General features: G+C 38.0%; 1 protein-coding gene across 4 annotated transcripts in view; it reads right to left on the bottom strand.

Moving 5' to 3' along the window:
- SYT1 (synaptotagmin 1) overlaps positions 1-27,443 on the bottom strand; it is a 755,577-nt gene that overhangs the window by 290,515 nt on the left and 437,619 nt on the right. For all 4 annotated transcript variants that reach the window (XM_043966329.1, XM_043966326.1, XM_043966327.1 and 1 more), the window contains one exon: positions 15,045-15,233. In XM_043966329.1, the coding sequence (XP_043822264.1) occupies positions 15,045-15,216 (172 nt within the window). In that variant the 5' untranslated portion in view covers positions 15,217-15,233. The remainder of the gene's footprint in view (positions 1-15,044; positions 15,234-27,443) is intronic.

Raw genomic sequence — 27,443 nt, 5'->3', positions numbered from 1 at the left:
ATATATGTCATATATGTGTCTGTATATATTATATCTACATGTTTATGAAATATTATTACATATCACAAATAACATTTAAAATTTTTTTTAAAAAGGCAGCTCAAGTATTTCTCTTCCTTCTTGTACTTCTGAGGTTGCTTTTGAACACATTCAGCCCTTCTCAGCCTTGTAAATATTATTTAGGTTTTTGGTTATAGTGGTATAGGAAGTGAAGAAGAGAGCTAAAATCATCTATTCTTTTCCCTTATAGCATTGGAGTCTGGCTATCTTGTGGACTGATTGAGGTAGTCACAAAAGGGCATCCTAGTATAATAGATTTTAAAAATATCTCTTTTAGTTTGGTAGGGAATAATGACCCTACATCTTACTTTCCTATCTTGGTGGTGGCTCCACCAGAAAAGAATCATGTACTTTTGCCATGAATCTAGTTGTTGGCATTTTAGCTTCATCCTGTACCCCATGCTACATCAAATCTGGCCTCAGACACTTAGTATCTGTGTTACCCTGGGCAAGTCACTTAGCCCTTTTAGCCTCAGTTTCCACATCTGTAAAATGAGCTGGAGCAGTAAATGGCAAACTACTCCAGTATCTTTACCAAGAAAACCCCAAATGGGGTCATGAAGCTAAGACAAATGAACAACAAAAACAAACTTAATAGTCTAGGTCCCATCAAACATATGGCACTATTGGGAGATAGGTTAAGTATTTTAATGTATCACAGGCTTGATGAAATTGTATCTATGAGACACCAAAGAATTAAAGTACCTTTGATTTTTTTTTTTTAAGTTAACTCCTAGTAGCAGTTGACTTGGGCCAAAGGATATGGCCTAAGGCATTACAGAATGGAAAATTTGACATGTCTTTCATTTTCAAGGAAAAGAACAATTTGGCTTCGTTGAATGATTTGCTTCACTGAGACCCGATATTTGTGCTATTAAGGGTTTGGGGGTCAGAAATCCACTGTTCTCAACAACTGGGAATTGGTCAAATATCCCTTTTTATTGGATTGTTTATACTTTCAGGACATTTTCCTCATTTTTGTATGTGAAAACAACTTCAAGATAAACATCTAAGATAGAACATTCATTGGAGTTTTAAAATCACTTCAGAGCAGCAGTTTCAGGGAAAGGTGTTGCTTTGTGGGGATAACTTTGAATGCCCTATCTATGAGCCAATGTGCTTTTTAAATCTCTATTTAAAAAAGCTCTTTAAAATCTCTATTTAAATCTCTATTAAAAAATGAGATGTACTCAGAAGATTCATGGGAGAGGCCTACCAAGTTTAAAATCTTTTATTATCTTTTTTCTCATGTAAATAATTAAAATTAGGAAACTATTTCTAAGCACTAGAAATATGATAGTAATACCAGTCTCCCTCTAGGTTTTGCCATTTACATTCTTGGTTCAATTTAACATAAGCTGACATGACTTTGACAAGTTGACAATTAAAAAAATTAGAAAGAGTAGAAAACAATTTCCCTACTGCTCACATTAAAATTTTCTTTATAGATTTGCCTTTGTAGCCATGTTTCATTTAATGAGAACTTAATTTTAACATTTAATCTACATTTTAACATGGAGAATAATGGATTTTTTTCTGACTGCTTTTTAGAAAATGTGTATGTGTGTGTGCTTGTATAGTACATTAGCAATGAGTAGTCCCTGAAATATAGTGAAAAGAATACTATATTTGGAGTAAAAAGATATGGGTTCAAATCCAAGTTCTTGAGTATTTAATGTGAGCCTCAGTTTCCTCATATGTAATATGAGGGGGAGTTAGACTCAATGACCTCTAAGGTCCCTTTAAACTCAACACATGTTTTTATTACTGTTTTTTAACTGCTTCAATATCTAAATGGATTTCATCTATAAAGATGTTGTCTCCATTGTAGGGAGTTACATCATCATTCCTACTTCTTCATCCTGTGTGACTCTCATTCATGTTCTTTTGTAAACTCTCCCATAGCATGTCCACCTAACATTCTGGAAGTCTTCCTTTAGATCCTTTGATGTTTTGTGTATATCAATGCCTCACAGGCAAGATGTCCATTAGTTTCTCCTTATTTTTACTATATAATGGTCTTACTTTTTTGTTGTTGTTTCCCTGTTTCCATAACTCGGTGATGAATTATTTTTATGCTTCAGGGGTAATACATTATAGCCTAGTCATATTCAAATCGTACCTCACTTGAGTACCTCATAACTTTAGTTCTTCAGAGACTGTGCTATTTCAAAACTATACAGCATTAATAATATTCCAAATATTATTTTCCAATTCCAAATAATATCACAATAGTCTCAAAACTTTATAGTAACAATAAAATTATTATTATTAATGTAATTATAATGTTGTTGTTCATTTGTTTCAGTCCTGCCCAACTCTTCATAACCCCATGTGGGGTTTTTGTTTTTGTTTTTGCCAGAGATACCAGAGTGGTTTGCCATTTCCTTCTCCAGGTCGTTGTTTTTTTTTTTTTTGATGAGGCAATTGGGGTTAAGTGACTTGCCCAGGGTCACACAGCTAGTAAGTGTTAAGTGTCTGAGGCCGGATTTGAACTCAGGTATTCCTGAATCCAGGGCCAGTGCTTTATCTACTGCACCATCTAGCTGCCCCTCCAGGTCGTTTTTACAGATAAGGAAATGGGGTTAAGTGACTTGCCCAGGATCATACAGTTAGTTAGTGTCTGAAGCCAGATTTAAACTTAGGTCTTCCTGACTCCCAACCCAGGGCTCTATCCACCATACTACCTAGTCACCCCACACCTAACTGCAGGTACACAGTAGGTGCTTATTACACGTTTATCAATTGCTATCATTTGTGGAAATCTCCCTATTCCTTCCCACACATGTTCGTTCTCGTTCTCTCTCTCTCTCTCTCTCTCTCTCTCTCTCTCTCTCTCTCTCTCTCTCTCTCTCTCTCATTTGTTTTGTTTTTCTGGTGGAGCAATGAGAGTTAAGTGAATTGCCCAGGGTCACACAGCTAGTTAAGTGTCAAGTGTCTGAGGCCAAATTTGAACTCAGGTCCTCCTGAATCCAGGGCTGGTGCTTTATCTACTGTGCCACCGAGCAGCCCCCCCCATACATTCTCATTAAGGATCCTCTCTGTATACATGAAGATGATTCTAATATGATTCTATAGAGATCTAATTAAATTTTGTTCCTAGTTATTTGTAGCTATCCTAAGGGAAAACTGAAAACATCTGAATAACAGAACTAATGCAAAAGGGGGAAGAACAAAACAAAATGTGGGAATGCTCTCGAAATTCAACTGTGGTGACAACCTCACTGCTCTTTTCTTCTTTCTCTTTCCTCTCTTCTACATTAGTTTACTTTGTGTTTCCTTGGCATTTATTGTGTATTTACTTATGTGTATATGTTCTTTCTCCAGATAAAATGTAAGCTCCTTGAGGGCAGCGACTGTTTTGTGTTTGTCTTTGAATCCCCACCATCTAGCACAGTGTCTGACAGAGGACAGTTGTTTAATAAATGTTTGTTGATTGACTGACTGATTATTGTTAGGAAAATTGTTGTATTTGCTGTCCCTCAGTACAAGTTCAATATTCTGTAAGTTCATAACTACCCCATAGCTCCTGTTCATTTTAATAGCATGATCTTCTGGGAGAACTTCACTAAACAACAGGCTTCTAAAAGGAAAATAAAACCCGGTAGCATATAAATAACATCTTTTATGAAATCCCCACTGAACCCTTTGAGAGCAGGCTTCCACACAATTTGGGCCACATTTCCTTCTGTTAGATTCCACAGGACAAAAAAACCCAAACATTCTTTATTTCTCTGATGCCCTTTTGGATCGACCAGATAAACCTCCTTCAATCAAGCATTGTTGTTTAATGACAGCTGAATATAACAACTGTCCTTACAATAAAAACAAGGCCTTTAGAATTACAGACTATGATGAAATGAAAGCTGCCTGATAACACAGGAGGTGCTCTGTAAATTTGTATTCAATAGATGAGCATGAGTCACCAGGCTGGCCATGATCTTCCATGAAATTTGGTGACAGAATGCACCACCAAGGTACTACTTTGTCTCAGATAGCATCCTTTAGCAGCAGGGAAGCTTTGTAGAATGATGTCATGTATTCACAGGGCAAGAGCTTTGCATTATTAACGCTTGTCAGCATCTCCCCTATTTCTTACAGGTAATGATATTTCATTATACCAGAGAGGAAGAGATTAATAAGTCCACTTGTCATTTTCAGAGGATGCATTTCAGAGCTGAGATTCTCCACAGAGACAGCTGCTGAATCAAGGCTGTGTACATAAAAGCCAGCCTAGGCAGCAGAACAAACAGTTACTGTTTAGCACTGGAGAGAAGGCAGTTATTAAAATGACAAAAAATAGTCTCATATTTGGATAAGGAAGGTCAGCGGAGAAATTACAGAGCCTGACCTAGGGAGGTTAAATGACTTGCCTACAATTGCAGAGAGAAAAAAATATATATGACAGAAGCATCAGCTAACTTTGAGATTGTTGAGTCCTTGTCTGAGCCTCTAATCCTAGTCATTAAAAAATTTAGAAAAATGCATACAATTGTCTTGGCTTCTTTCTGAATGTATAAAAATGAACTTAAAGAGCTACACAACGGCTTTGATAGGCCATAGCACAGTAGAAATAACCTTAGCTCGAATCAGAGGACTTGTGTTGAAATCAGCTTCTGATATTTGGTAAAGTCACTAAAACCTCTTTGTGACTCAGTTTCCCCTGATAAAACATAAGGGACCTGTGTTAAAATCAGCTTCTGATTTTTGGCAGAGTCACTACTAAAACTCTCTGTGCTTCAGTTTCCCATGATAAAACGAAAACTCTTTAAAGGTAAGGATTGATTCACTTTTATTTTTGTAACTCTAGGTCCTAAGTGTTTAATAAATGCCTGTTGGTTTTTTAATTGAACAGTTGCCCTACGGGTGAGATCTAGCTTGCCAGTGGCCTCCCTAAAATGTGATGCCTCATGCTGAATACATGTTTATGGTGGCAGATGTTCTGTGCCCAACCCAGAGAGACTACATCAAGATCACCACCATATTCATTCTGGATATTATGCTTATACTAATACAGTCTATGATTCGATTTGCTTTTTTGGCCATAATGTTATAAGACCATCATCCCTTAGAGGCATTTTATTAAGGAGACAGCATGTTACAGTGAAAAATGCACTGTCTCTGGATCAAAGGACCTAGGTTTGAGATGCCATCTCTGTTGATTACTACCTATGTGACACTGAACACATCATAAAACCTCCTTAGGCCTCAGTTTCCTTTTCTGTAAAATGACAGGATCAGACTAGATGGCTTCTAAGATTATTTCCAGCTCTAGAGCTAAAATCTTTCCCACATCTACTAAAGGACTAACACTGTGGTATGAGGGAATAAGGTATTTGGTCCTTATCCATAATCCTCTCTATACATATACATACACACACACACACACACACACACACACACACACACACACACACACACACCCCTACCTCAAAACAAAACAAAACAAAACAAAACAAGAAACAAACCTCCCTACAGAGCCTTAAAAATGCATAATAAGGTAGGAGCTAGAGAGAATGTCACTAAATTCTACTATCCTACCAGAAGTACAGACTACAACCATTCCTGGAAATTACAGTCCCCTTCAAGGCTCAGCTGAAATATATCTTCCTCCAAGAGGCCTTCTCTGATTCCCTCAGTTACTAGTCTTTCAACCCCCTTTCCATAATCAATCAATCAATCAATCAATCAATCTCTCTCTCTCTCTCTCTCTCTCTCTCTCTCTCTCTCTCTCTGTATATATGGTATTTTATTTATATATATATGTATATATATAAATACACACACACACACACACACACAGAGTATTTGATTAGTCTAAGACTTTTGGACCACCCTGTATGTGTTCTCTCTCTCCCTGACTCCTTTCTATCCCTCTGCTACATCTCTTCTCTCCCCTCCCACCTCCATGTAAATAGTTTGGGCAGGGACTGTTTTTGTTTTTTGTCTTTCAAACACCCAGCACTGAGGTGCTTAATAACTGAATTAAATTGAAGTGATATTCAGTTTTTGTGATCCTATTTAAAGGAAAACATATAAAAGAATTTGTGTTTATACACAAATATGATCTCTTTTTATCCTCCTAGAAATGGAGGTAGGTGCTATTATTATCTCCATTTTACAGATAGGGAAACCTGAGGCACAAAGAGCTCAAGTGACTTATTTAGGGTTACAGAGTTTGTAAGCATCCTGAGGCAGAATCTGAACTCAGGTCTTTATGACTTCAGGTCTGGCTCTCTATGATCTAGCTGCTTCTTCCCAAAAGATTTATGAAGGCTATCGTGACCATGCCCAGAGCTCGAATCAACTGGACCACAGCCAATTTATTCACATGATTTCCCCCAAGGCTGCATTCTCAGATGTTTTCAGAGGTAACTCCCTCTTTGACTTGAATAATAAGTGACCAATTCTACAGACTGCTATTCTGACCTGGACATATATTAGATTTAATGAAGACAGGGATTTTTTTTCCTCGTCTTTTTTTCCAGTGGGGAAGAAGTGGGAGGGGAAATTGTTTTAAAAATATGTAATAAAGAGGAGAAAAAAATAAACTTCTTGTCTTGCTGATTGACGTCTCTTTAACCAGTAGTACAAAGGTATTTCTCCCATCTATTTCTTTCATTAGATGCAAAAACTGTGGTATTACAAGGACTAGTGAGTAAATATCATGAGCTGCTCTTCCTTTAGGCTAGGTTTTCTTAAGCTTTTTTGTGTCATGGTTCAGACTGGTAAAGCCAATGTACCCTTTCTCAGGATAATGTTTTTAAATGCAGAAAATAAAATATATAGGATTATAACGAAAGGAAGTTATATTGAAATACAGTTATCTATCATCCATCCACCTATTTATCCATCTATCTCTCTATCTGTCCATCCATCCATCCAGCTATCCATCTATCTTTCTCTGTCCATCTCTCTGTTTATTTGTCTGTCCATTTGTCTGTCCATCCATCCAACAGTCTTCATGGACCCTTCCTATAGACCAACACCCCCATGAGGCTTACCTTTCCTAGTATAAGAGTATTATTTGTAATAGAGCAGTGTGTCTGCTCATATTCCTGGAACAAATTAATAGTTAGCTTTTCACAGTCCGTACCAGCATCTCATGTAAGCCTCAGCAGCACTCTCTTCATTAATTAATTTGGGGGAGGGTGGTTCTTAGCAGGTCAGCACTGTATAGCAGTAAAAACACAGGATTCACAAAAGATATGGATTCAAATCTTATTCCTGAGGCCTACTAGTTTTGGGGTTTTTTTGCAGGGCAATGAGGGTTAAATGACTTGCCCAGAATCGCATAGCTAATGTCAAATGTCTGAGGGCAGATTTGAACTCAGGTCCTCCTGAATCCAGGGCCAGTGCTTTATCCACTGTACCACCTAGCTGCCCCAACTGAGGCCTACTAGTTATGTGACCCTGGTCAAGTAGTTAATCTCTGAGCCTTGTGCATGCAATGTGAGTCATAATGCTTGGATTATCTACCTTCCAGGGTAGTTGTGAGATAACAACAAGATAAAAGATGTGAATTAACAATGATATAAACTGTAGAATAATATATAACTGCCCCTGATTATAGGCTTTTATTGGAGGGCAGAGGAGTTGCCTACAAAATTTATGCCTTATCCAAGAAGTTCATGGATTTAAAAAGTTGAGAAACCAGTGTCCTAGGCTCCCCCATTGCATCAGAAAGTTTGAAATTGATCAAAACCTACTAACAAGAATTTATTAAGCACCTACAGATGCCAGGCATTGTTAGCAACTAGGGAACAGTAGAAAAATTAAACATTCCCTGTTCTCAAGAGACATTTTCTCTGGAAAGCCAACATATACATAAATATAGGCAGAATGAATATATAATGAATAAAAACAAAATCAATAGATAGCAGGAAAACAAATAAGTAAATAAATAAAATATTTGTTGTTTATCCTTTGTTCTCTAAAGAGGACCATGACATCTGGGTGATGTCATGACTTCCAGTGAACTGGATTTAAACGAGGCAGGGCTGTGCAAAGTCACCAGCTTCACTCTCTCCTCCAGAGACATCTGGGTCCAGTGGCAAGATTTTTTATATATCAGGATGACTAGAGATGGACCCAGATGTTTAAGGCAATTGAGGTTAAGTGATTTGCCCAGAGTAACACAGCTAGTAAGTGTCTGAGGTGAAATTTGAACTCAGGTCCTCTTGACTCCAAGACTAGTGCTCTATCCACTACACCACCTAGCTGCCAAGTAAATAAAAGATCGAGGGGGAAGGCACTAGAACCTGTACGAGAGGAAATCAGGAGAGACTGTATATAAAGTGTCACTTGGGCTGACTCTTAAAGGAGGTAAGGGATTCTGTGAGAAAGAAGTGAGGAAGGAGAGAATGCTTTCCAAGTATAGGGGATATGTATTATAAAGACATGGTCAAGGCAGATGTACTACTACATATAAGGGAGTGAGAGAAGACCAGTGTGGCTTACACATACAAAGACTTTGGAGGTGTTTTTTTTTTCCAGATCTGGCGACAATTTGTCCTGAAATGGGATCTTAAGTGGAAATATTTAGATGTGTTTTAATAGCCATAATTAAGAAACATTAATGATTAATTAATATTTTTATAGTATATTTTAATAGTATCGCATATGCCTGACAATTTTGTAACTCTCCAGGGTAGACTTGCTCATTTTTCTTTGAGTGAAAAGTGGTTCCAGCTATCTGGCCTTCTGCTGTGTTTAAGAGAAAATGGTATTCTACTTGAAAGAGCTCATGAATATCCCAGGTCTTAATCACAGCAACTCGAATAATACCAGTTCATGCTTCGCGAGGCATCCATGACCCTAGTCCTATTTTTAAAAAAATTCAGAGTTTGCAAAATAAAGAAACATCATGAAAATCCTTGTCTAGACAGACATTTAGAAAACACAGTGAGGTGTGAATTAGAAGAGAAAAACCCTTCAGTACTTGTCATTTCTCTTTTTAAAAAAAATATTTAAGCTTTGTGCTATCAGGGATGATAGCATCAGGCAGTTTGGTCTTAATATGTTCCATGCTGGACTATGCAGATATTCAACTAATGACATGCATACTTGCTTCCATTGTAAAACCTCTCTTCTTGCAAGAGGGAATTTTAAGTGACAGACCAAAGCTGCTGGCTATCAATTTTGCAAAAACCACATCTGCCAGATAGCCAAGATTTAGTTCAGAGACCAAAATTGATTAATATTCTAATTTGTTACTTTTAATTAGCATCACACTAAATTATACCTAGACCAAAGTGAGAATGTTTATAGAACCTATGTCCTGAAAGGGATTCTCATTCTCTTTCTCTCTCTCTCTCTCTCTTTTTTAGTGAGGCAATTGGGGTTAAGTGACTTGCCCAGGGTCACACAGCTAGTAAGTGTCAAGTGTCTGAGGGAAGATTTGAACTCAGGTACTCCTGACTCCAGGGCCGGTGCTCTATACACTGCACCATCTAGCTGCCCTGAAAGGGATTAATTTTGACTCTTTTATTTTCCTTTGGTCCCACTCCTTGGGTATAAGATATTCCAATTATGTAGACAGTGAAAGTTGCTCAGGACTTTAATTAAAGAGGCAGCTTACCCTAGGCCCTAGAGCACTGCATTCTAGACTCAAAGCCAGGAATACCTAAGTTCAAATGCCACCTCACACATTTACAAGTCACATGATCTCGGTCAAGTCATTTGACCTCTTTTGGCTGCAATTTCCATATCTGTAAATTGGGGATCACAATGACCTCTGACTCACAAGGTTGTCATGAGGATCTAATGAAATAAAACATATAAAGTACTTTGAAAACAGTAAAGTGCTATTTAAATGTTAGAGTTATTATTGCTATCATTCAAGTGTGCATTATTCACTATGCTTATTTAAATAAATTTTTTTTGGGGGGGGGCAGGGCAATGAGGATTAAGTGACTTTCTAGGGTCACACAGCTAGCAAATGTTAAGTGTCTGAGGCTGGATTTGAGCTCAAGTCCTCCTGAATCCAGGGCTGGTCCTTTATCCATTCCTTCACCTAGCTGCCCCCTATTTTCCCTTTTGTATGTAGGTGAGAACTACCAACACAGTAATGAAAAGAAGACTGAAATGCCAATCGGGAAACCTGGATTCAAATCCTGAGTCACCTGCTAGATTGATGGGTGACTTTAAGAAAGTCATTTGATTTCATTGTTCTTCATCTATGAAATGGGGAGCTTTCCTTCTAGTTTTCTGTGCATGATTGCTTTTCACATTGGATACTGAGTGTGCTGACGGAAGAGAATGGCCAAGGTTTATATATGGATTAAGATACATTTTGTTACTTATGCATTTATTTTAATTTATTGATATCTATGATGTCACTATTATTTACATTGCCTTTTGGCAATATTTTTATATATTTAAAATATGTTTATATCTAGTTGTATTTATTTATTATTTTATTATACATAATATAAATATTTAATTATATAGTTATAAAATACTAGTATATTACATATTGTAGTAATTTTTATATTTAATATTTATATATTTTCAAAGCGTCACTGTGAGTGGCTAATTGTGTGTGTAAACATCCTTCCTATGTGTTATATGAATGAGAAATACATCAGATGTGGAGTCAAGAGCTAGAATGGTGGAGATGATCTATCCTTGGGAATCTAGATCATTCTGAATGAGGTCAATGAGAAGTGAGGAAGCCATCCTAGAACATAGTAAATGCCACAATGCCTAGGTGAGAAGTATGAGGCCACTAGATCTCATGAGTGGCTATCACATGCCTCACCAATGCTAACCATTACACTCCACTTACATTTTGGACTATGTCTCTAGGCACGGTAGCTCAGCTCACAGACACAGAGTCTAATTTGAGAATGATGACCATTGGTAATAGGCTCATACTCATTGAAGATTCTAGGGAAGAGGTATTAATGCTAAGTCTACTTCTCACCACTCTAGGTCTTGAGCCCCATCCAAGTAAGAGAGACCCAAAAGAAAATTGGCTTTGTGCTTGTAGTGTGGCCAGGTTTCAAGTATGATTCCCCTCCCAGGATTAGCCCCTCACTTCTATTTTTTTTTCTTTTTTTGCAGGGCAATGAGGGGTAAGTGACTTGCCCAGGGCCACACAGCTAGTAAGTGTCAAGTGTCTGAGGCCAGATTTGAACTCAGGTCTTCCTGAATCCAGGGCCGGTGCTTTATCCTCTGCGCCAACTAGCTGCGCCCTAGCCCTTCATTTTTTTTTTTTAGTGAGGCAATTGGGGTTAAGTGACTTGCCCAGGGTCACACAGCTAGTAAGTGTTAAGTGTTTGAGGCCAGATTTGAACTCAGGTCCTCCTGACTCCAGGGCCAGTGCTCTATCCACTGCACCACCTAGCTGCCCCTAGCCCCTCACTTCTAATCTCAACACTGTGCTGTCAACTCAAGCCTGGGTTCCACCTCTCTCAGCCTCCTCTCTCCTCTGATTGGGGGGCTAAAAGAGCAGCAAACTCCTCCCAAAGGCTTCCTTTGTGAAACTGGACTTTAAGCTCATTCCCCTTTGCTTCTGCAGCTCTGCCAGGTTCCAATGTTACAGCACAGGATGACCTCTGGTATTGTTCCTCCCCTCCCCATACCCCCTTTCCAGAATTCTTTTGTGTGTTGTCTTCCCCCAATAGATCGTAAACACCTTGAGGGCAGGGACATAAAAAAAAAAAAGACTTTCCCTCAGTACTTAGCACAATGCCTAAGAGGCACATAATAAAATTTACTGAACTGTCATGCACATTGTTCCTGAAGGGACAGAAACATCAGGCCTGCACTACAGAATTTTGAGTTGCCACAGGCACATGTACTCCCTACTGATGTGTCTCCTTGCTATGGCTTTGTAATCTGTGTCCAGATTGTCGGGGTACCTTGGAAGCACTTGATAAATGCTTGTTGACTATTCCCCAAGGACTTCATGTTAACTGGTGGAAGACTATGTCCCCATGTTCATGGATGTTTTTGTTATTCTTGCGTTGCCTTGGGTATATATATATATATATATATATATATATATATATATATATATACATACATGAAATGTTTCTTACGAAGAACCAATGATATCATGACTGATTTATTAAATGAGAAGCCTATGAGGGGGAAACTAAGGAGCTATGGTTATTGGTAGCAAAATGATAGCATAGATTAGGCACACCAGGGTTACATCTAAATCCCTGAGAGTGAGTCGTAACGTTGTTGGCCACTGTGGAAGCCCCTGCCCTGACAGCGGGAATACAGGGAGGGAAAGGAAGAGAGGGAAGATTTGAGCACCAGACCAGCACGCATCCCATACGTGAATCAAATTAATAATTGGAAATCCAAATGTTATCAATGCTGACAAGTGATGCTTACCATTACCATGGCTTCTGGTATGGTGAAACAGAATCATGTGTATTGCACTGTCTGGCCGCCAATGTTTTTTTTTTTTCTACTTTCCATGTTGGTTGCACAAAGCTTGGAAGGGTCTTACAAAGAAAGCAGGATCTTCATTTCACTTGGGTCATCCATTTAATCCAATTGAGTTCAATGAATATTTGCTAAATGACTACTTTGAACACTATGCCAGATGCTGGGCATTCAAAGACAGAAGACCAAACTGACCTTGCCTTCAGGGAATTAATATTTTACTGAGGGGATTGCTTCTAATGCATGCTCTGGTTGTTCATCTCAGTCTTATCTGACTCTTGTGATTCCATTGGGAGTTTTCAGGGTAAAGATACTGGAGTCATTTTGCCATTTTCTTCTCCAGTTCATTTTCCAGATGAGGAAACTGAGGCAAACAGGTTTAAGTGACTTGCCCAGGGTCAAACAGCTAGTAAGAGTCTGAGGTCAGATTTGAAATGAGGTCTTCCTGACTTTGAGCCTGGTGTTCTATCCACTGGGTCATCCAGCTCCCCATTGCTTCCTCACCTCCCATACAACAAATAGCTTCAATGCATATGTACTGGTGAAACACTTATAGGGCACAGCTTGTACCCAATTGACATGCAATGGTAAAATCATCTCCAAAGTGTTTTCTTTCTTGTCATGTAGACATGGAATCAGAGGAATGTCAAAAACATTTCCTCAAGGTTAAACTGCCAATCAGCAAAGCAGCAGGGCCAAAGATGGCACTGAGGTCTCATGAGTTTCAGTTCAGTGCTCTATCCACTAGACCAAGCCACCCCTACATTTCTATTCAATTATTCATCTTCCTGCTGAGAATTCTAATTAGTGTCCAGAATGGTGATGGGCTCTCTCAGATGAACTTGAATTTTTTTCTTAAAAGGACAGATAAATCAACAATTTCCTAACTACTGATGGCATAAGAGATGATCCAGATTCCAATATCTTTAATTTGATCTCTCAGCTTCAGAAATATATCCCTAAAGTTCCAGCTTTTTGGTTGGTGGACTTCACGAGCTCCCTATTATAACATAAAACATCAACACCTCTGCTTGGCATTCAAGACCTTAAAAAATTAACTTCCAACTTGCCTTTCCTACCTTATTGTTCTTCATCACACTCCCTCCACTGTGGCCAAAGGAGACTACTAGTTGTTCTCAAAAACTCAGCTATTCATCTGGTCTCCAGATGACTACAGGCCCAGGACTCATTTTCCATGCCTAGAAAGCAGTTCTCCCTCATCACGAACTCTAAGAAGCCTAATTTTCCTTCCTGGTTCAGCTCAGATGCATCCTGAATAATCTTTCTTTGAATTCCTAGGTTGTTCATACCTTTTTCCTAATCAAATTGCCTTATAGTTACTTATCTCTGTACTCACCATGTCTATAGTAGAATGTAAGGTTCTTGAGAACAAGGACCATCTCAGTTTTGTGTTTCTATATCACCTAGAATGGTGTTTTGCTATAGTTTACACATAATGTTGAAATGAAATTATATATTATTCAAAAATTATACATTACATATTAAGACCCAGTAGCTTTCTTAGGTCCAAAGGGCTTTGATTTTCTGCCTTAACATTTTATTACCAGAGGTTCAAGGGAAGAGCTACACTTGGAACCTTCCTTTTGAAAATTCCAAATGTTTAAGCTATATGGCAACTCTAAAAGGGGCAGTATGATATGATGGATAGAGAAGTGGACCCAAAGTCAAGAAAGGCTGGGTTTAATCCCACCTCTAACATACACTGGCTGTGTGTTCCTGGATAAATCACTTACTTTCTCAGTATTCTTGGTAACTCAAAGATTATAAGTTGCAGAGAATTGGTAGAGGGAGTTTCCCCACCCAGAAATTTCCTATACCAATAAAATCATAGGCCCTGTCTCTATTTCTAAGGCGACTCTGGAAGGGAAATCATAAACTGAAGCATATGACATTTCTATGTAGTATGAGTGAAATATTTAACTTAAGCCACATTCATTAGAATTAATGCTACAAATGTAAAAAATAAGCTAAGAAACAGATTTTCCCCCAAAGACAACATGAGAAAGTTGATTTTTAAAAAAAAGTCACTACATTTGGAAATAGAAGATTAAGCAGGGAGGGATAAATCTTAATGCTTAGAAGAGATGGTAGAATATTAGCAAAGAGAAAAAAGGAAAACTAATCCACCTTTTAGAAAGCAAATTTTAGTCACTGATGACAAGAAACAATTATTTTAGAGACAACAGAGAGCCATTGAAAGTTTTTGATCATTATTTCACCAACCAAAAAAGCTAGAACTTTAGCAACACATTTCTGAAGCTGAGATGGAGGTATTTAGTAACCAGTGATTCTAAAAGTACAGTCCCTCAAAGCCATAAATTAGTATTTTGGGCAGAAAAAGGAACTGATAGATCTTAGATTATATATGGAACTGGAAACATTATCATAATTGGGATTCTTGCCCCTGCCTACATGATTTGATAGAATTCACAAGAGTCCCTAATCATAACTTACTATTGTCTTGATAGGTTCAAAAGAAAGAAGCACATTATTTGCAACTGACTGGGCATGAATCTTGACCATCTACTTTTATTATATTAAAAAAATGTTATACTCACATGGAATTTTATTCAACTCATTCATAAATTTCTCCTTAATCTTAGAAAAAGCATTTTCCTTCCCTTCTCCCGGGGTGGCCGGTTCGGTGACATTATGTGGGAGCGCTGGTGCAGCAGTTGTCACTGGGGGGGCCGCCAGGGCCTCGTGGTGACTCTCACTCTCACTCACCATTTTGGTTCCAAGGGAATCTGTGGGGACAGGGAAAAGAGCAAAGAAAGAAAAGAAATTCAGTCTAGCTTTCAAGTGATCTCACATCAAAGTTAAGCTAAAGAAGAGAAACATCAGTAGATGCACCTGCTTACTGGATAAATATTGTACCATTAGCATATTACTTCATGTTAGGTCATGAAATATTTATTAAGCCACATAGGAAAGCCTTTTCAAAAAGGTAATATCAGATGTAATTATTACTTATTATTTCCCACTCCCCCAACAATACTGAGTGTGGGTTGTTAAGCCTCCTAACCCTTTAAGAATTGTCATGAATCTCTTGTATAGATTTACATCCTAACTCATCTCCACAATACACACACACACACACACACACACACACACACACACACACACACACACACATTGTTACTGGGGGAAGAAAATAAACTCTTGTGTTTAAATACTGCTCACACTCAAGAGGATGCCACAATGTTTATATTACAAATGATGATAAACCATGTTGTAAATCTGAAAATGCCTTCTAGGCTTATTCAAACTAGAACAGAGTAATAGTATTAAGGGAAGAGTTCTCTAATTGGACTTCTACATTATTCAGAAACTAGGTTTTGACTCATTTATTGATGGCAGTTTTCTTTCAGTCACTTCCTTTGACATTTACTATAGACAAAACTCTGCTAAATTATTAATTGGTCTTAGTCATGCATTTGTGAAGCTACCTTGTCTATAGCACAGTTGATTATACATCAAGGCACTCACAGTACTAATAACCAGATCTGTTAAATATAATTTCAGGGGTTTTTGCTTGCTTTCAAGTAGTTGGGAAATATTAATCAATGCTTACAGCATTTTCTCAAAATGGAAGTTTATGTGTATCACTGAGATTCCCTCCCCCCCCCCCCAAGATGTAGACATGAAGGCATGCCATTAATAGTAGACCCTGGAAAGCTTGAAAGAATATTCAGTGATAAGTGCCAGGAAATGAGAACTGATCTTCATGTGTAAGAGCAAGACGTGGCCCAGAGCTTGAATAGGCAGTTAGGAGACGTGAAGCCTACGCTCATCTGGGTTATTGTCTTACTGTGTGGCTACAGATGAGTCAAGCTGCGGGGCTATAATGGTGAACATGCTTTCAGGCAGGAAAAAAATTAGTGCTGGCAAGCCTAGGCAATAGTATCTCCACAGTTCTTGCAAGAAATGCGTCTAGCATAGAAATGACCTCTGCCTCATCAAGAAATAGAAACAGCTACTATCTGAAGCAAAGTAAGAGAAAGGGAATTTTACAGAAGTACAAACAACCTCTTCATTTTGAAACTTCACATTTCTATCAGTAAAAACAATTTCAAATGGAATAGTCTTCCCACAGAATTAAGAGAAAAGACAATTTCAAAACTGGTGAAATCTATAGTGAAATGTCATAGCTAGTGTTTCCTAGGAGAAAGAGATGACTTTATTTGCACATAACTGGTTTTTTCTATATTGTAAGTGTGTAATTTTGTTCTTATGCTTTCAGTATTGTATTTATCACCACTGAATTTCATCCTGTTTATTTCTATCCTTTACTTGTCAAGGCTTTTTTGGGAGGGAAAGTGTCCTATCTCCGGCAAATATTACAGGGGATGAAGGAAATTTTTTGGGGGGTGGGGTGGGGAAATGGGGGTTAAGTGACTTGCCCAGGGTCACACAGCTAGCAAGTGTCAAGTGTCTGAGGCCGGATTTGAACTCAGGTCCTCCTGAATCCAGGGCTAGTGCTTTATCCACTGCGCCACCTAGCTGCCCCAAGGATGAAGGAATTAAAAAAAAATACTTTAATAGGAAACATCTTTTAAAAATTTTATGAAGTTCATACTAATTAATTTATAAAATGTGAATATATTTAGTAATCTTAATTTTTAACATCTAGGTCAAGAAGTTAGTCTTAGGCCTATGTCATGAGGTAGTCTTGGGCCTATGTCATGAATTAGTCTTAATTTCTGCCATCTTTGGCAGTATCAAAGCTGGGACTTCCTTTCTCACCTGGTGGTTCCTGATGCCTTGAAAGTACTAGATTGTGGCCACAGCCTTCACTTTATTAATGGGAAGAAGGAACCTCAAAATTCAAAATTAACTTTCACCAGAAGTGTTTGGATTGAGGAGTAAGAAGAAGTACGTGATCCAATTGTACCAGAATTAGTAGGCCAGTATTCAAACAGGTCTTTGACTTTGACCTTGGTCTTTCTCCCTTCCTTTCCTTTCAACCAAAGAAGGATTGATTAATGTTTCCCAACATCTTGAAAGCAATCAAAAAACCTACTTTTTGAGGAATGGAGCAGTGGAAGACAGAGGGGCTCCCAATTTCTCTTCAAGCACTGATGGGTAGAGGCTACTTTTCTGACATACAGAAATCTTTTTTTCCCTATTTCTTTCTTTCTCTTTTTCTTTCTGTCAATTTCATTTCCTCTTCTCACTCTTTCCTTCTTCCCCTCTTCTCTCTCCTTCCTCCCATTTTCTTTCACTTCTTCCTCTCCTTTCTCTCCTCCTCTCCCTCTCTGTCTCTCCTTGTTCTCTTCTTCCATCCCCTTTTCTTTCTTCCCTTCTTTGCTCTCTTATTCCTCTTCCTCCTCCTCCTCCTCCTCCTTCTTCCTCTCTCTCATTAGGATTTGCTACTGACTCATAGTTTCTTTTTCTTCTCTATCATCCCTTAGAGTTCATTCTCTTAACACTTCATTTTGCCCATTTATCTGCTGAGTAGAGCAGAATCTCTCCATCTCTTTTACCTTCCCTTCTAGTAGGGACAGTAAGTAGCCTATGCATTTTGCCTGTTTAGCTGTTATTTAGCACTGGCTGAAACACAAACAGCACATTCTGTGGATGTCACTACAAGATTCCTCTGGATTTCCAAAATTGCAAGACATAGATATCCTGCTATTGCTTCAGCTTACTCAATTGCTTCCCCCTCCCACATAGCAGATTCTTGCCAAAGCCCTAACACAAACAGAATGTACCTTCAGTTGTCATTTTTTTTTTTGAGGAGGTTAAACGTAGAAATACAATTTCTGGCCAATTTTCCTCAATCATTTTTCTATTTTTTCTGCTTGATCAAACACTAAACATCTCCTACCTTGCTATCTGCTTCAGTGTTCCCAATCCTAATCAAAACACCAGTACTGACAATGACCTACAGCATTCTAGGCACCATGTTATACACTATAGAGACTGAGATGAATACTGGTCTTAATAAGTTTATGCTTTGCTTGGAAATACATGACTAAGGCACATGAAATATTTATTGTTAGCGAATGATACAAGATGGAAAATAAATTAAGCACTAAATACTAAATGCTTTATGAGGAGAGGAACTAGAAAAACCAGAAAATTCACATAGAAATACAGGGTACTACATACTGATTCTTTGTTTGGGTTCATATCAAACCACTTCATTATGTGATAAACATATATTTGATAAGATTGTCTAGTATTTTATCAGTTATTATGACTACTCATTTCTCGGGGCTGTAACTTACATGCAAAGCTGAATGAGAAAGCACTGAGAGGTCTTAAGAAGTCATCTAGTCTAACTCATAAGCTAATTGTAAATCCTGACTTCAACATCTAGGACAAGCGCTCAATCAACTTTAAATATATGATACATAGTAGTAAGCAAAAAACCAAACAAATAAGTACACCAAAATTTTTTTCGGAAATATCTCCTTATTCATTATGACTTCTCTTTTTCTTCTCTCATCTTGAAGTTCAGATCTGGAAAGACAGTTTTGCCTCATGGTGGATTCCTCCTATGGGAGACCTTTCCCCCAGTTCTCCGCCCCTGTTTGGGGATCTCATATCTAGATGCTGGATTAATTTAAATCAAAGTTCTGGGGCTTTCTCTGCACTGCATAGAAATAATATTATGCTTCAGAATCACTTAATGCTATGGATAAAAATCACATCCCTTCCAAGTCAGCAGAAATACATTTTTATCTATTGACCACAAGGGACATTTCAAACTAATCTCCTTTTTTATCAGTTGTTTTCCTCTTCTTCGAAGCATATGAAATACCAGGAGACATGTAGCTGAAAAATGAAGGGGAATCTATTCATTTGTTCTGATGCTTGCTCAAATATGATGCCCAGAACTCAGCTCTATTAATTATATATTTTGTGGGAATAATAGTATATTATGGGATTTTAAGAGGAAATCATATTCAGATGAAGAGTAAAATGCATCACTGGTATTAAATTAAAGCTATAGTCCCTAGTTGTGGTATTGCTAATTATTTCTTTTCTGGGAGTTGAGTTTTATTGGTTGTGGTATAACATAAATAATTTCTATGAGTGAAATTGAGTCTCCTAAAACCGAACAGAAAACCTTGATTCTTTGGGGATTACATTTAGAAAGTATGCTTGCAGATTATATATTCTTAAAGGATACTCAAGGGGCTTTTTAAGAGCAGGAAAATAATATCTCTTTAATATAAAAATATAATCCTCCACAGATCAAAGGAATAGTTGGCTGTCACTCCACTTAATCAAACTTTGACCCTTGCCATGAACTTTTAACCCTTGCTCAACAAAGATAAAATCATGACATTTTCTCCAATATGAGGAGAATACTGTAGGTTTACAAGGTGAAACCCTTTATTGTAATGTAAATAAAAAAGTCTTTTTTATAAATGTCAAAGACTTCTATAAAGGTTTCCTGTAACAGATATAACGATAGTATCCAGAATGGCTGCAATAATTCTACAAACTTGGCACAGTGGAAGGGGTACTTGTTTGGAAGACTGAAGGCTTGGGTTTGAGGCCTAATTATCTAGCTGGGTGACCTTGGGCAAATTACCAATTTCTGTGAGTCTCAGTTTCCTAATCTGTAAAAGGGAAGCAATGAAATTGGCACTACTTAACTCATGAGTGTAAAGTTCTGTGCAAGACATGAGAAAATTATATAAGAATATAAGCATAAATTACATTCACATTTGGTATGATGAGACATGAAATATGCATATATATACCTTTAGACTTTATTATACATGTGTACACATGTACATTCATACACACACTTTCAACAGCATTAGAAATTATAATCAACAGTGAATCATCTAATACACTGATACAAAGAGAAGGTAACTGATATCCTAATATCCCTGATGCCAAAGAAGACTCCTCTTCCTGAACTCAAATCTAGCCTCAGACACCTACTAGCTGTGTGATCCTGGGCAAGTCATATAAGCTTGTTTGTCTTAGTTTCCTCATCTGTAAAATGAGCTGGAGAAGGAGATGATAAACTGCTCCAGTATCTTTGGCAAGAAAACCCCAAATGGGGTTACATAGTGGGACTTAACCAATCAAAAAGACTGAGGACACAGATAGTCACAATAGTGTGACTGTCTTCCCCAACAGACAGACCATCATTTCTCTGTCAGTAAGGACAGTTTGATTTCTGTCTTTGTCTTCTCAACCCTTGGTATAGCGTCTGGCACAAAAATTCTTTGCCCCCTCTCCCCTTTTCATTTAATACAGGCCCTACCCTAATCCAGGCCCTCCTCATTTATTGTTCAAACTACAACAGTCTCATTGTACTCCCTTCACAAAAGTTCTTATTAAATGTTTAGTGATTGATATTATAATATAAAAAGCTAATGTGATGAGGAAGGGGTGTGTGTGTGTGTGTGTGTGTGTGTGTGTGTGTGTGTTTAGGATTTGGAAAATGAGAGTGTCACTGATCTGACCACATTTCAGCATAATGTGTTCAGTTCAAGGCATTACATTTTAATGACAATGAAGAGCTGGAGAGGAAGCAGAGGGAAGTAATTTTTATTTATTTTGTTTTGCACGGAGAAGAGATTTAGGTGGGACAGGATAACCATTTTCAAATATTTGAAGAAAGAGAGACTGATATGTTCTTCTTGGCCTTGAAGGGCAGAATTAGCAGTAATGAGAATTAATGAAGAATAGATTCAATCCTGAAGTAAGGGGGGGGGTGAAAAAGTCTGACAAAGCTATCAAATTTTAGAATTGGGGGGGGGCAGCTAGGTGGTGCTCCTGGATTCAGGAAGACCTGAGTTCAAATCCAGCCTCAGACACTTGACACTAACTAGCTGTGTGACCCTGGCCAAGTCACTTAACCCTCATTGCCCTGCAAAAACAAACAAACAAAAAAACCACACACACACACACACACACACACACACACACACACAAATACAACCCCCCTCCCCCGAAAAGAATTTAGAATGGGCTATCTCATAAGTAGTGAATTCTTTATTACTGAAGATGACCAGAGACCAGGTAACTACTTGTCGGGCTAGATGAAACTGAACTGTCTTTCAACTCTTAGAACATATGAATCTCTAAAATTCCCCTCTAAAGCTCATGAAAAATACTGGTAGAGGCTGTTTTGCCTATTTTTCTGTACCTTTAGTGCTGGGCAGAGTGTCTGGCATATAGTAAGAGAAAGATCAGATCTGTCATTTCAGTGGTATAGGGAATTCCATGGTGATGAAACTCCCTCTAGCAAATCTAGTTGTCCCTTTCTATTTAGCAAGGTGGTTGAGTGGATAGAGCACTGGGCCAGGAGTCAGGAAGAACTGAGTTCAAATGCAGCCTCAGATGCTTACTAACTGTGAACCCTGAGCAAGTCACTTCATCTTGCCTCAGTTTCCTCATCTTTAAAATGAGCTGGAGAAGGAAATGGCAAAACACTCCAGGATCTTTGATGAGAAAACCCTCAAAAGGGTCATGAAGAGTCAGATGCAACTGAAAAATGATTGAACAATAAACATATGCCCAGGCTATTCCCTGAGACTATAAATCGCAGGAAAAAAGTGCTAATCTGCAATGACAGAGGAAATTAGCACATCAAGAAGACACTATATCAGTGGAATCACAATCCAGTCCAAAAAGGAAAAAAAATAGAGGTGCTAAACACGTATAATTCAGCTAACATTTAGCCGGTTTAGTGGAAAAAATGATCATAGGTTCCAATACAAAGCTTATGTGCATGTGTGTGTGTGTGTGGGGGGGCAGTGGTGCGTAGGTGGGGGGATAAAAATGAATGCATCACAGGACTTTTCTTTTTTCTTTCAGATTCAGGAAATTCAGAATTTTTGTTGCTATGGCAACCTCTCTCCATCCTTTCCCTCCTTATGCTTTATGGTAGTTTTAAAATTATATATCTTATCCACAGATCTATCAATTGATAAGGATTTCCAAAGACAGCATTATAGGAAATATTGCTGGGATTCGGTCATGAAACCGTTTACTACAAAATACATAAACAGAATGATTTTTGGCAATAACCACTTTTCCCTTCTATATTTTAGGAGGTTATTTTGTCAAGCTAACATTTGTAATTAAAGAGCAAAGAATGAATCAAACCAACAGATGGAGGCTGTTAAAAATGATATCGAAAGCTCTTAATAAAGAATATACTCTTGTGAAAGAAGAGAAGAAATACTACCAAATAAATATATAAGTAACGCCATGAAAATCCCCTAGTGTTGTCTGAAAAGAGTGTTAGTACCGGCCTTAGGACGTCTCATTCTGTTCCCTTACAGTTTTCCATTGCGGATGATTAAAAATTCCTTAAATGAGAATGACCCGGCATTAAAAAAAATTATTTAAAACAATACATACAAAACCTGAGGACTCTGGGGCAGCCATATCTTTAGTACCTCAAAAGTCCCCAGCAGACCTTTAAATATAAGGTTGTAGTTAGAGCTGTTCCCCTGTTCAAGGAGCCATAATTTTTCTTGAAGGAGTTAGGAAGGAGGTTCAGGATTATTTAGCTTCTTGTCACTGTAGGAAGGAGCTAGCTTCTGGCAGGGTTCCCAATCTAGGTTTACTCAGATGATTAAAAAAAAACCCTGCTCATTTCCAAAACTTGGCACATGTGGAACACCTGGGTGCTTCCCAGGCATGCTTTTCTCCCCAAAGGCCCCCCCCCCAACCCCATGCACCTGGAAACCTTTCTCTGGCATCAATAGAGATCCATGTGAATTTTACTTACTCATCCTCTTCCCTCCCTGCCTCCCCCTCTCCTACCACCTTATCTGACAGATAGAGATGAGCTAGACGAATATTCCTTAACAGGGTTGCACCTGGGTAGTTAACTTAATAATTCCAGTTGTCTTTGCAACTTGTGACAAGATGCTATAAAGATCTGAATCCAGACTGCAACTGTTTTAACCTTTCTTCAGATCCTCAGCCCCCAGTAGTACATATTGACTGAATGATTGACTGATGTTATGACCTTTGCAGGCATCTCTGAAGGCCAGGACAGCGTCCTGCAAGTCCTGTCTGTTTTTAATTTTGGTTATCAAAAGATGAGATGCATTTGATAAGTGGATGAATGAATGAATGAGGAGTGAGTGAATGTTGACCCTTAAAATGGTTTAACCAGGTCTGAACCTTGATCCCTTAGGCCTGACATATTTTTTTTTCTATTTTCCAAGATTATTTAGAATGCGTGCTTTTAAAAAGTAGGGACTGGATTTTGTATACCCAGCACTTGGCCCTGTGCTAGAACATTTCAAGGGCTTAATTAAGTGCTGGTTGACTGTGGACTGATTAGTATTTTATACTGTTCTACAGTTAGAGACTTTTTCCTTTCCTGGAAATGTCTTAATTACACACCTGAAATGTAGTGGGATCTTACTGTAAATTGCCTAATTTCCTTACAACACAATCCTATGTAGAATGATTGAAAACTAAGAAGTTATTTCAAATTATTTTGAAAGGCAAACACATTTTAATTTTAATAGATTTATTCCTGAGAATACATAAAATGAGATCATTTATGAGATTAAAAAAAGTTGAATTCGAAATAGGGGTGATGCCCATCAACTGGGGAATGGCTGAACAAATTGTGGGATGTGATTAGGATGGAACACTATTGTGCTGTAAGAAATGATGAGCAGGATGCTATCAGAAAGACTTATGAAAAATGCAATCCATCTATAGAGAAAGAACTGATGGTAGCTGAATACAGATTGAAATATAATTTCTTTTTGTTAATTCCTCTTTCTAAAGTTTTTTTTTTGTCTGTTTTCTTTCACAACCTGACTGTACATGTATAACTTAATTGAATTGCTTGAGTTCTTAAGGAGGGTGTTGGGGAGGGAGGAAGAGAATTTGGAACACGAAGTTTAAAAAACTGGTGTGTGGGGCAGCTAGATGGCACAGTGGATAAAGCACCAGCCCTGAATTCAGGACGACCTGAGTTCAAATCCAGCCTCAGACACTTGACATTAGCTGTGTGACCCTGGGCAAGTCACTTAACCCTCATTACCCCCGCCCCCAAAAAAAATCTATGTGAAAATTTGTTTATATATGTAACTTGGGAAAAATTCTAAATAAACAAACAAATAAATGATTGAATGAATAAATAAATGGATGAATGAATAAATGAATTAATAGATAAATGAACAGATAAATAAATAGATACAATGAGATCATTTATGAATAAGGAAGGTACTGAGGGCCAAACTTTTTTGTTTGTGTTTCAAATGAGATGTAGTTAATACAGACTCCATGTATTATTCCAAATAGATAAACATAATAATTATATTCAGTAACTACAATGAACTTGATACAAATTTCGATAAACATTTATTAATATAGAATTAACATATGCCAAGTTAAAATTATTTTCACAGTTCTGTTTTTCCATTTCCTCACTCTGAGCCTGGAATTTACTCGCTCCTTATCTCTACTTTACAAAACCCTATCTTCCTTCAAGACTCAGGTGTCATCTCCTGCAGGAAGTATGTCCCATCCCTACTTGTAGTTAGATTTTGCTTTCTCCCTGAGTTATATGGTATTTACTTAATCTGTGTACATATGGCATTCAAGTTAGGATACTTTTTTGTGTGTTTTTTCCCCCAGGGCAATGAAGTTTGAGTGATTTGCCCAGGGTCACACAGCTAGTAAGTGTCAAGTGTCTGAGGCTGGATTTGAACTCAGGTCCTCCTGAATCCAGGGCTTGTGCTTTATCTACGGTGCTACCTAGCTGCCCCAGGATACTTCTTGAAGGCAACTAGTGATCCCCCACCCTCCTTTAAAAATTGTCTTTGTATTCCTGATGCTTTGCATACTCTAGAAGGCATAGCAGCCATTTAATAACCACAGCACTGTAGATATAAAGTTGTGTATAGAGACAGAAGAGAATTTGGGGGTCACTTAATCCAATCCATTCCATTCATTTTACATCCATTCCCCAGAAAGGGGAAACAATTTATACAAGGCCACAAAGTCTGTAACTTTCAGAGCCGGGATTCTAATTCAGGGTGTGAATCTGCCCTCTGAGATTACTTCCCATTTTCTCCCTATGTACATAATCATGTTCATGTTGTCCCCCCCATTAGAGTGTGAACTCTATGAGGGCAGGCACTTAGCACAGTGTTTCATGTATAACAGTTTCCCAATAAATGGTTGTTGACTGTTAACTGTAGCACACTGCTTCCCTAAATATCTATTGGTTGAAATGAGATTTTCCATTAGTCCTCTTTCATCTGAGGGTACAGTTGTGAAATAAAACAAAAAACCTCCTACACTCAGAAGTCAAAATTCCATACAAAAGAATTACTGTACTATTTACTGGGAATTGAGAGGGCTTTCAAATAAATTGGGAAAGAAAGAATTACTTTGTAAAATCATATTAGGGGGGCACCTAGGTGGCGCAGTGGATACAGTACTGGCCCTGGAATCAGGAGGATCTGAGTTCAAATCTGGCCTTAGACACTGGACACTTACTAGCTGTGTGACCCTGGGCAAGTCACTTAACCCCAACTGCCTCACTAAAAAAAATCATATTAGGGCAGCATCTAATGTTATGGATAATGATCACCCAAGTTTAATATCATTTTCTTAATAAATCTTTTTTTTTTTTGGTCATGGAAACTTCCCATTAACGAAATAGACTATAGCAATTTTTAGATAGTGGCATTTATTTTAGGAGACAGCATATTCAAGGGAAGCTTTTATAGGCTTTTTGCAAAGAGAGACTTTTAAGATTTCAGAAGAATGACAGGGTCAAAATCAAGATGTGGTATCTAAATAGCCTTTTCAACAACATTATGAAGGTTTCAGATGTCTCTGATAGCATTTGAAAGGAGGCATGGTCAGGGTCAAGTCTCTAGTTGGTAGAAAAAAAATAGACATGAGACATTGAGATGGAATTGAAATTTCCCTGGGATCAATTCCAGTCAGTATGCAGGGAATAGACGGTATATGTAATATTAATTGGAGTTACCTGTCTTTGTTCAGCCAGAAGAGAGCAGATTCCTTTGGCACCTGTCCAAGAGATACAGCTGAGCTAGATCAAGTCAATTGACTCAAACTTTTCCCCCCTGTAATAGCTGTGGATAAATAATTTGAAAACTCCTGTTTTCTAGTGCTTTACCATCACTCAGTTCTGAGATCTTGCTGTTTCTGAGCGGCAGGCATTCAAGAGAAAATGTAAGCTTGCAACTCCAAGCCCTCTTTCATCAAACTGTGTTCAAATTGCCATTGCTCCCCTGTCAAACAGTCATAAACAAAGCTATAAAATTGTTCTGCAGACACCTTGGATTATGGTCAATGAGATGGTGGACACAGTGTCCAAACAGTCAGAAATGCCTTCTAAATAACATACTCCCATGGCCAAAGACATTGGAGATTTTTAATACGAGAACATAGGATGACCTAGAGAGAGAATTTAGATCCTAAGTATATCAGACAAGAAGTATAAAAGGCCTTTGAATGATTTATTCCTTTTCCCGTTTCCACCTTTCATCGTGTGCCAACGATTTCATCTTGGAATATGACAATGTGATTTAGCAAGACCTACAGACTTTTGAATAATGTCGAGCAAGAGTTTATGATTCAATTTGCAAGAGAGAAAAACTGGATGAAATGAAAGATCACAACTCACATCTGACTTTTTTATGGACTAAGTAGAAAATGAGATGCAGGTGATAAAAATGCATATAAAGCGCTTTACAAACTTTAAATGTGAATCGTTATTATTCATTTTGTTGTTGTTCAATGGGCTGCCTTGGTCTTTCCCAGTACCATTCTTTTGGGTGTTGATTTCCTGATTCTCCTTGGATCTGAGAGTAGAATTTCAGTAAAGGTATCCTGCTTCTCATCAGGGGCTGCATCTTTTCCAGTCTTGTAAATTACCATCTAGTTCAATGCCCTGCACCTCATGGTTCCTGATAAATATGAATTGAACTGATTTAGAAGTGCTTTAGAAATACAAGAAAATT

The sequence above is a fragment of the Dromiciops gliroides genome, chromosome 5, assembly GCF_019393635.1.
Source record: "Dromiciops gliroides isolate mDroGli1 chromosome 5, mDroGli1.pri, whole genome shotgun sequence".
Classification (NCBI taxonomy): Eukaryota; Metazoa; Chordata; class Mammalia; order Microbiotheria; family Microbiotheriidae; genus Dromiciops; species Dromiciops gliroides.
Note: the sequence above shows the minus strand (reverse complement) of the source record. Positions and strands in the feature narration are given on the sequence as shown.